The sequence below is a fragment of the Pelobates fuscus genome, chromosome 4 (genome assembly GCF_036172605.1).
Source record: "Pelobates fuscus isolate aPelFus1 chromosome 4, aPelFus1.pri, whole genome shotgun sequence".
NCBI classification, from domain to species: Eukaryota; Metazoa; Chordata; class Amphibia; order Anura; family Pelobatidae; genus Pelobates; species Pelobates fuscus.
The window spans coordinates 351,144,488-351,155,922 of NC_086320.1; the positions used below are offsets into that span (position 1 = coordinate 351,144,488).

General features: G+C 35.1%; 1 protein-coding gene across 3 annotated transcripts in view; it reads left to right on the forward strand.

Moving 5' to 3' along the window:
• Positions 1-10,780, forward strand: part of GAD2 (glutamate decarboxylase 2) — a 66,328-nt gene extending 55,548 nt beyond the window's left edge. For all 3 annotated transcript variants that reach the window (XM_063452580.1, XM_063452579.1, XM_063452581.1), the window contains 3 exons: positions 653-760; positions 3,321-3,410; positions 7,029-10,780. In XM_063452580.1, the coding sequence (XP_063308650.1) occupies positions 653-760; positions 3,321-3,410; positions 7,029-7,202 (372 nt within the window). In that variant the 3' untranslated portion in view covers positions 7,203-10,780. The remainder of the gene's footprint in view (positions 1-652; positions 761-3,320; positions 3,411-7,028) is intronic.
• Positions 10,781-11,435: the final 655 nt, after the last annotated feature.

The window sequence follows — 11,435 nt, forward strand, 5'->3', positions numbered from 1 at the left end:
TGGGAGCAAATTGAATTCTGAATTTAACAGTTTACAGCTAAATAAGATGCCAAACATTATATAATGATGGACAAACCTTTGGCAAGAAATGTTGGAGTGGCAACTTCAATCATCTTAATAGAAAAGTTTGTTTGGCAAACTCCGACCAACAGTAGTTGAAGCCTCAGGACACATGTATGGTTGCAAAGAATGTAATATTCTCTTCTTATCCATTTCTAAGTGACACACATTTACAAATAACACCATTCTGTTAACAAATATGCTATTCCAGTAAACGTGCTAACTAAGACATTAGATGCATCTTTGCTATTTAATAAATTTGTAAAAAAAAAATACAACTGTTGGGTGAATGCAATGTTTTAACATTGTATCAATCTGTTCGTATTGTGTTGTTTTTCTCAATTGTACAGCGCTGCGGAACATGTTGGCGCTTCATAAATGCCAGTAATAAATAAAGAAAGAAAGAAAGAAACATTCAGGGGTTGCTGGAGTCATTAAACCAGGCATTGATAACTGCTATAACTCTAGCTTATACTTGAAAGCCACAGGAAGTCTCAATGTTTCTTGCAATGTAAAACAGGTTTACTATTTCCCATTGTGCAGTACTGTAACAGAAACATAAATGAATGAAATGATATGTTTATTTTTTTAGGGAACAACAGGATTTGAAGCTCAAATTGATAAATGTCTGGACCTTGCAGAATACCTCTATAACAAAATAAAGAATAGGGACGGTTATGAAATGGTGTTTGATGGAAAGGTATGTTGTATTTTATTTCTCCATTAGACTTAGAATGTCTTATTGAATCTTTTTAGCTTTTTTTATCTCTGCACCCCCAAGATTTTTTACTTTCCTCTATGTCTAAGAACTGGCTGAGGAAGATAATTTTGGTGGAGGGTCCTGGAGGCTTACATTCTTCACTGGATAAAATATTATGTTTATATATTGGGTTATACCTATCTCTGCTCCATCCCCAAAGCCTAATAATTTAACGTGCAGTAAATGTTTGAAGATGTTTTTGAGCATTCAAGATGCAGCCTTAGGAATCTCAAAAATAAACACCCACATGTTATGCTGCATCAGCAATAGTTTACTGATTATAAATTCATAGTGGGCAAGTGTTCAGAACTGAGGTGCATTTAAAAGTCTAAAGAGTAACATACTACCCCAGGACAGGTAATTGTCAAATCTTCACTTTTTGGGTGACAACTGCTTTGGGATCTTCCTGTGCATTTTCTGTTATTGAGAAAAACTTGCTATTTCAGTTTAAGTAATTTGTTTAGCAACTGTTTCACTGTACTGTTTACAGGGGACAAAACACAAGGATTAATTCCAGATGTAAATTCATTGAATAATTTACATTTAACACTTTTGCATTTTAAATGGTTTACTGTAATGGTTGTGAGTTTTCACTAGAATTTACAGTTGCAAGAAAAGGTATGTGAACCCTTTGGAATGATATGGATTTCTGCACAAATTGGTCATAAAATGCGATCTGATCATCATCTAAGTCACAACAATAGACAATCACAGTCTGCTTAAACTAATAACACACAAAGAATGAAATGTTGCCATGTTTTTATTGAACACACCATGTAAACATTCACAGTGCAAGTGGAAAAAGTATGTGAACCCTTGGATTTAATAACTGGTTGAACCTCCTTTGGCAGCAATAACTTCAAACAAACATTTCCTGTAGTTGCCGATCAGACGTGCACAACGGTCAGGAGTAATTCTTGACCATTCCTCTTTACAGAACTGTTTCGGTTCAGCAATATTCTTGGGATGTCTGGTGTGAATCGCTTTCTTGAGGTCATGCCACAGCATCTCAATCGGGTTGAGGTCAGGACTCTGACTGGGCCACTTCAGAAGGCGTATTTTCTTCTGTTTAAGCCATTCTGTTGTTGATTTACTTCTATGCTTTGGGTCATTGTCCTGTTGCAACACCCATCTTCTGTTGAGCGTCAGCTGGTAGACAGATGGCCTTAAGTTCTCCTGCAAAATGTCTTGATAAACTTGGGAATTGATTTTTCTTTCGATGATAGTAATCCGTCCAGGCCCTGACGCAGCAAAGCAGCCCCAAACCATGATGCCCCCACCACCATACTTCACAGTTGGGAGGAGGTTTTGATGTTGGTGTGCTGTGCCTCTTTTTTGCCACACATAGTGTTGTGTATTTCTTCCAAACAACTCAACTTTGGTTTCATCTGTCCACAGAATATTTTGCCAGTACTGCTGTGGAACATCCAGGTGCTCTTGTACAAACTGTAAACATGCAGCAATGTTTTGTTTGGACAGCAGTGACTTCCTCTGTGGAATCCTCCCATGAAATCCATTCTTGTTTAGTGTTTTACGTATTGTAGATTCGCTAACAGGGATGTTAGCATTTGCCAGTGACTTTTGTAAGTCTTTAGCTGACACTCTAGGATTCTTCTTCACCTCATTGAGCAGTCTGCGCTGTGCTCTTGCAGTCATCTTTACAGGACGGCCACTCCTAGGGAGAGTAGCAGCAGTGCTGAACTTTCTCCATTTATAGACAATTTGTCTTACCGTGGACTGATGAACAGCAAGGCTTTTGGAGATACTTTTATAACCCTTTCCAGCTTTATGCAAGTCAACAATTCTTAATAGTAGGTCTTCTGAGAGCTCTTTTAGGCGAGGCATCATTCACATCAGGCAATGCTTCTTGTGAAAAGCAAACCCAGAACTGGTGTGTGTTTTTTATAGGGCAGGGCAGCTGTAATCAACACCTCTAATCTCATCTCATGGATTGGACTCCAGTTGGCTGACATCTCACTCCAATTAGCTCTTGGAGATGTCATTAGTCTAGGGGTTCACATACTTTTTCCACCTGCACTGTGAATGTTTACATGGTGTGTTCAATAAAAACATGGCAACATTTCATTATTTGTGTGTTATTAGTTTAAGCAGACTGTGATTGTCTATTGTTGTGACTTAGATGATGATCAGATCACATTTTATGACCAATTTGTGCAGAAATCCATATCATTCCAAAGGGTTCACATACTTTTCTTGCAACTGTATATCATTCTAATCTTGGAATTTCAAAATTATAATTATGGAACAGGTGTTGAAATAAATTTCTTTGAACAATGTGTTACATCTAAACACTGCTCTGCTAAAATATATAGAACAATATCTGCTGTATATATATATATATATATATATATATATATATATATATATATATATATATATATATATATATATATATACTTTTAACTAAGATACATAAAAAGCTGGATTTATTAAAGCATTTCTTTTTTTAAATATACCTATTATTTATAAATTTCCATAGCCTCAACATACAAATGTTTGCTTCTGGTATATACCTCCAAGCATGAGAAATATGGAAGACAATGAAGAAAGAATGAGCCGACTAATTAAGGTAAATCAAATTGTTACAATAATTGTTGTTTATGTTAATCATTGTATAACTGCAACATTATTCATATTGTTGGCATCAGTCACTGAATGCAGTGATACAAATGACGATTCTATACAATCAATAGTTCTTGTCTCTTTGTAACTCTTATTAACGAATCTTAGTGAAAAGAAGTTTTGTGGAACGATGGTAGAGTCTATCCATAAAGATTCAAAATTGAATTTGGATTTAGAGGAAAATGAGGGTAGGAAAAACAAATGAGGTTGATTAAAGACTTGTTTAAAGTTGGCCCACGATCACACCATCCATAAATGGTTGTATAATGAGAAAGTCATTTCCTAATTGAAATTTAGAAAAAGGATTTCAAAAACCCCTCTCTGTTTATTAACTTCCTGTTCATTATTGCTTCTAGCATCACTTCAATATTGCTAAAAAAAAAGGAAAGTCAACTGTCTTGAAGTATGTCCTAGAATTGAGCTACCAAAGAGCAAACAATTGTAAAAAGTTAAATAAATAACGCTCCTGGAATTTATGCAAAGCAAGGGACAGTTATGTGAATGCAATGTGGTTTGAGGAATAAATACTATTTAGGTGGGACCTCATGCATGCTTCTCATCCTCATTCTGTTTATGAACAATGTGTCAGTATGGGGACCTCTAGATTCCTCTGTGTGACAGCACACAAAGCTCTATTTTAGGTCTGGAACAAAATAGCAGCGGAACAGTGGTCCCTTACAAAGACAGGGAACCATGGAGGTAGAGACAGGGTAGTGGTGGGTCCAAGATGGCACCGGTGCTTTATTAAACGTTGTATCCAAGGACAAGGGAGAAAAGCAGCTTTTAAAAATGGTCTGGAGGTCTGGGCAGCATTCAAAGTCAGGAGGAAAGCCAAATACTTATAACCAGGGAGACACATTGACAGATACAAGGATAAGGCTACAAGACTGAGACTAAGCTACAGAAAAACCAAGCAGGAGCAAGGAGTAAAATATTTTATGGCACTTTTAGTAAATAAAGAACAATTCTATCACATATTTGTAAATTTGATATAATACAATATATTGCTTTTGTAAGCCAAATGTAATGTACAATATATTTTGTCATTGTATGTGTATATTACTAAGAAATCTACAAGCGATTTATTAAGAGAATATTTACTCTTTGTAGGGGTTTTAGAATTTTAGATTTATAGAGCAGTGATTGTCAGTAAAGATGACGTTACCATGTTACGTTACCAATCATGACAACATAATCATTTATCGTCTGCTCATTAACACAGGTATAACATAGGTGGCATTAAAAGAAAAAGGACGGAAAGTAGCCACTCTTTCAATGTGGGCATAACATTTAAAATATCCCTGGTCTGATAGAGCAATGTGTTTTGCCTACAGCATCTTTACATTGGGAATTACTGCATTGAAAGTATAAACAGGGATGCTTCATGACATCATGACTCTAGGACATGCAGAATTAGCTTTCTAATTAACATACAGTTAGTCACAGTTCCTGCAGCTCATGCGAGCTACAAATTAACACAGGGCCTCTGGATGTAGCAGTATTTATTTCGGCAAAACCATTTAACTTCAAGGCACTGCTGAATTCTCCTCTGTGAATTTCGTGATTATAAGTTACACACAGACGTCAGTCACATTATTCATGCTGTGTACTAGTTTGACTCATGAGCAGACATATTTGCATAACCCACCATTTTTAGTGGGTTGGGGGGGGGGAGGGGGTGGCACGAGGGCTGGATTAACACGACTCAGAGACAAATTAAGAAATAGTTAATTATAGCTGCATACAGCAAAGCATTATCACAGTTTACTGCTCATCTCTATGACTAAATAAATATAAAATAAAACAAATATGGGATCTTAAAGAGCCAGCGTTTATCTTCAGAGTCAAAAAGTGTTCTCACCCCCTCCCAATAGTTAAGTAAGAAAAGAATGCACACCAAAAAAACATAAGAAATCTCTATCTACATTTATTAAATCACTAATAAGTATACAATGCTAGTACAACAGTCAGTGGCACAATACAGGCTACAAATAATAAACAATAATAATATTTACCGCAATTCACAAGCCTAATCGGGCAGAAACACAAATCAAATAAACAAACCCCCCAACGTTTTGGCTCCTCCTGGTAGCCTTTATCAAGGGTGTCTGTATCAAACACTTATCAAGGAACCTTTTATATAGCTATACCCATCAGTAATAATGTGAAAGTCCGAGACCGGAAGTGATGTCATCACCTCCAACCCCAGTTTCACTCACATAATTCCAGACATAAATGTACAAGACATCCCGCAGTATAAAGATCCTGTCTAAACCCCATAGATAATCCCAAACGAACTCCTCCATAAATTGTTCATACACAGTAAATGATTGAAAATAAATAAGTGAGTGAAATCAGTACCCACACGCATGCGTGGACGACACTCAACACTCCACCATATTGCTTAATGGCAATCTGCCATTACTCCATAATATGCCTGTGCAATTGATTAGGAAGAGTACAGATTTAAATAAGTGGGCGGAACAAACTTCCGCCTCAAAAAGGGTTAAACCATGTCTAGTGAGGGTTTAAAAAACGTTTTATATGTTCCCAGGGCTTCAGAAATGACCAACAGGATCTTCACCTTGTGTCTGTGTGTGTGTGTGTGTCTGTGTATGTGTGTGTGTGTGTGTGTCTTTATCTGTGTGTGTCTGTATGTGTGTATGTGTGTGTATAGTGCAATACAGGGAGGAGATCTAGGAAATGGTTTCTTCCTCAATCCAATGTTTTGGGTCCCCTCAATTCCTGTAGGATAACAGACATCCCCTGCTCCACCTAACATTGGGTGAGGCAACGCTGGAAACCTGAGCCCAGTATTATTATTATCCAACCTAACATACAAGGGTAAGAGGAAAAGATTGTCCTCAACTCCATTTGCCAGGCCTCTACCCTGTGTTTCTTTTCATTATTGCTGGTCCGCACGCACAGTCTGCATGAGAGAGACACAGTCGGTGTGACTGTAACAGTTGTTCTTAGGGTTCTTACACCTGGTCTCTCTGACTCGAGGGTTTCCCCCTGACAAATGAATCATCTTTTTTAATCTCTAATAGAATAAAAGGTCAATGTTATTAAAAGTTGTTTGCAAAAAAAGAAGAGTATAATGCACACACTAAAAAAGGGGTGAATACTTCCTGCAGGGTGCTCCAGAAAGGGAGGGTCAATCCCCGAAGACATGAAATGAAATGAAGAAAATAAATATCCAGGCATACCTAAGGTTTCTTCTAAAAGGTAGTATTTATTTAAATAAAAAAAGTGGAGACAACATTTCGGCTCCTCTTTGAGCCTCTATCAATCTTGACTTGATCTTGACTTGATAAAGGCTCAGAGAGGAGCCGAAACGTTGCCTCCACTTCCTTGTTTCAAATAAAGACTGACTTTTAGAAGAAACCTCAGATGTGCCAGGATATTACTTTTTTCATTTAATGTTATTGAAAATGTCAGCGGTCAGGTTTATCTTTAAAAGTTAAGTGTGCCAGCACTTTAATACACAACTGTAGTTTTTCTTTAAATGATTTAATTGATAATGCTTATTCATTGTTAATAATAACGGTATATACATTTGCAGGTTGCACCCGTGATCAAAGCTAGGATGATGGAATACGGAACAACAATGGTCAGCTACCAGCCACAGGGTGATAAAGTAAACTTCTTCCGTATGGTCATCTCAAATCCAGCAGCAACCCATCAAGACATTGATTTTCTGATTGATGAAATTGAACGTCTCGGGCAAGATTTATAAAGTAACAATTCCAAGTCTTTAGATACAGATCAGATTTGTTCAAACTGTGTGAATGTATTTGTAGTGTGTTCCAAAGTAATTCTATATTGTGATGTAAAACTTGAGTATAGTTTTATTTGAGAAACACCACTCCTTTACCATCTTTTCTTTGTACGTTTCTGTTTTACTGGCTGTATTTGCAATACTTTATTCAAACATCGAGGGACTATGCCCTTGTATGTAACATATTTCATGTGTTTAGCAACACGAATGCTACATTATACGAATGTGCCAAATGTTTCAGGAAACTTCAAAGTACACTTCGTGTAACGATGGGAAAAAGAAGAGAAATTCTTCTTTAAAAAAGTAAATACGCATTGCCTTTTAGATCATTAAAATGATATTTCTATTTGAAATTTGATATATTTAAAAACCTATAATTTTACTAAAGAATATATATACTACAAATATCCTATTTTGTAAAGTATAGATTTTATTTTATACATATAATAGGTATTTCTAATAGGTATCAATGATTACCAAGAGCTATTTAACCTTTAAAAGATACTTGAAATATATCTCGACCTGTACGATACTGCACTGAATCTTGCATGATCCCCTAAAGGGACTAAAACATTCATAAATATGCACTTTCTATATGATTTCCCCGTGACATCATTAAATGCACAGTAAAGATGCATTGATCTCCGATAAATGAGCTTTGGTTTGTTTTGTTTTGTTTTTTATTTTATAAGGTGCCACTAGATTCTGGTAAATTTGATTTGATTTTTTTTAAACCTGTCCAGTTATTAGACTCTTTGGTCAGAACAAAGACCAGTAACAGATTGCCTAGGAACATTTGTGATTTTAGTTTTATATTGACTTCTATCAAGTGATCATGGTCAATAAGACAATATTCAGCATGTAATAGAAGAGGAACAACCCTCCACCCCTTCATTATAAGACAAAAGTTCTAATATCATAAATCCAAAAAATCTATAACTGCTCCAGCCTCCTCAAGCAATATTTAATTTATTACTGTTGAAAAGTATATAAAGTTATATATTTAATTTTTGATACACATGGTTAATGGTAGTTAATATGTGTATTTATGCGTTGGTTTAAAATGTTTTTATTACCTCTTGATTTTTGGATCAGTCAAGAATGGTTGAAAAAAGATAGCCATACATAGGCGTACTATGTGTACAGTGGTATACCTTGCTGGTTTAACATGAATATTTGCATTTTGTTTTACGTCCAAACATGGACTAGTTATATGAAGTTTGAATAGTCTTGACTTGAGCAACCATGGATTTTGTGTATTTATGTGGGGGATTAGCCAGTGATTAAATGAACTAGAGTACATTTCAAGTTAGCTTATGCAAACTCCCAAATCAAAGCGTTCTATTTTTTCAATATCATAAACTAACTCACAGTGGCAAATTGTAGCAACAGGCTCTATTTGTGCCCTCATTAGATTTCCCACATTTCTATCTCCAGTTTAACCCAGCCAAGGTTAGTTCCACGTGACTTGTAGCTAGAGTAGGAGGAAATTAGGCAATTTCATTCCAGATTGGTTAGGAATAAAGAAGTTGGAATGTGATACTTATTGACAAATATCTAATTATTAGTGTTAGATATGAAACGTTAATATCACAGCTTTTTTTTTAAGAGTGGGGAAACAATATTTTTCAAAATTAAATAACTGGAATATTGCATTACAGCCTGTGTAACGCTTGTCTTATATGCATCTGCCAAAATCACCTTCGCAATGTAGGTCATTATTTATTTATCCCCAATATATTTTTATTCCTGTCTTGTTTTAATAATATACACGTATAATCAATGTACTATTATTTGTACATTTTTATTCTATGTCTCTCTATTAATAAGATTGTTTCACACAGAATTACAATTATGTGTAAGGGTCACAGATTGTCTTTTTTGCCATTATTCTATGGTACCCTTAAAAAAAAAAAAGATACTGTTATTGTACCACAATCCCCACCTAACTGAGAAATACTGAATTTTTAACAACTCTTCGGTCAAAGTTAGCTACTCCTTTTTTACATTAATGTAATATGCACATAAAAATCAAGATTAACCTAAATATACTTATTACCTATTCACTCCGAAGCACTTATTTTTCTGTCTTGATGAGTGGTTTATGCTAATCTACACTGAGTCAAGAATGGGCATTATGTATCATTATTATTAGTTGTATATATTCATTTGTAATTAGTCCACCATTTCCATAATGCACAAAGCGTGGCCAGGCACCTGAAAAGCTCCTAATTTCAACTGATTGCCGTTCATTTTGTTCTTTAATTATGTCCTTTGTAAAACTGCACATACAAAATGAGATGTGCTTTTTACATATTTCCCTGAAATCCACCAGGAAAGCTGGTGTGTGGTGCAAATTGATAAGTAAATAAATGTTAAAAAGGGAAAATAAAATTTAAAAAAATGTACAGGAAATTGTATAACATATTTAAACCTTAATTCATATGATTTGCAAGTATTCCCAGTACTATGCAGTGCATTAGAAAACACTAAAAATTCCACAAAATGCTAAGGAACAATTTGTCATTAGGCTCTTTAGAGAAGATTAGTAACAACAAAAGAGGTAGCTGCATATTTGGATTAAAGCAACCAGGTTAATTTTCAATAAAACAAATCAATAAAAAAAAAAATTTATTTTATTTTTTTTTAAAGCCATATCTCCAAAAACACTCTCTCTCTCTCTCTGTAAATGAAATAAAAAAAATATCATTCTCACCGTTGAAGCATAATAACTGCATGATTGAGCTCTTGGCAAGTGATCCCCGAAAGCTTGTCTTGTAGATATATAGTAATCATTTTAAGGTACATTTAAGCAACATTTTTATTTTTTTTTAAGTTCTAAAAAGAATGCAGAGTTATTATTTTGTTTACAGCATCCATGGTGTCGATCTCAAGTCACATAAATGTGAATTACAAAAAAAGAAACAAGTGTCTATGTATGTGTTGCTTTTATTATATTTAATATTGCTGTCTTGTCACCTCAGATTGAGGTTGTGTACAGTGTTGCTGTATAAGCTTGTACAATATATTATTGATATAATTTGGTTTAGTGCAACTGTATTTTATTCATTGTTGTTACTGTAAGAAAAAAAATGTTATTTTTAGATCTTATACCAGTGTTCTTCCTTAAAAAGCTGCTTTTTTGCAGAACAACATGTCAGCAAGATTAGAATAAATAATCTTTATTTTACCTTATTATTTTAAGGCCTTTGTCTGCGGATTTTAAGAATATTCCTGTTTGAGCAAACCAAATTCATCCCTAACCTTCTTGTGAGGTGAACTATAAATGAATATTACATGAGACAATAGTTCAAATGGTAATTTAAATAACAAACTGAAATAAATTGTTCACAATAATCATTTTCCGTGTCTAAAAGTGTAGTTACGGGTCAGTGTTTAATAAGAATTTGTTGTTAATTAAAGAAGATTATGTTCATTCTGTCTGGAGAGAACAAACTGCTTCTTTGTACCAAATATTCACCTGTGTTTTATTATTAGAGTATTTTATTTTATCAATGTTGTCAATTTGAGATGTAATAAAGCTGTAAAAAAGTAAAAATGTTTAATGATTTTGTCGGGGTGGTGAGAAAAAGACGGTCCTCAATTATATTCTTAAAGGGACACTATAGTCACCCAGACCACTTCAGCTCAATGTGCCAGTGGGAGGGGGCCCTGAGGGTGGGGGGGACCTAAGGATTATATTGTGTCAGGAAAACGAGTTTGTTTTCCTGACACTATAGTGACCATTTAAAATGTAACAGTGTGCACTAATAACAATTCAAACATGCACAATTAAACCCTGTGCTCAAACGCCCAATATTCATGGGCAGCAGCAATGACTATAGTACACATGTATTGGGCATGATGTGTACTATAGTCATTGCTGACGCCAGGAGCAGTGGGAATTTGAGCACAAGGCTTAGTTTTGTATGTTTGTATTTGTTTTGTATTACACAGCCATGTTATAGTGCTGCCGCCCTAGCGTTCTCTATTAAGGGTTAATAAGTGTGTATGGGGTTTAGAAAAATACCCCTCTCTGTGTCACTACAGATTTTGCCTGTCATCTTAAGGAAGCACGTTGATTTGTTAGTGGAGAACTCACCTAAAAGGTTTTGCCTTGACGTGGTAGGTGAGCTTGCACTTTAATGGCTATTGGAATGATACTGAAAAAACTCCAGTTTTTTCTTCTAG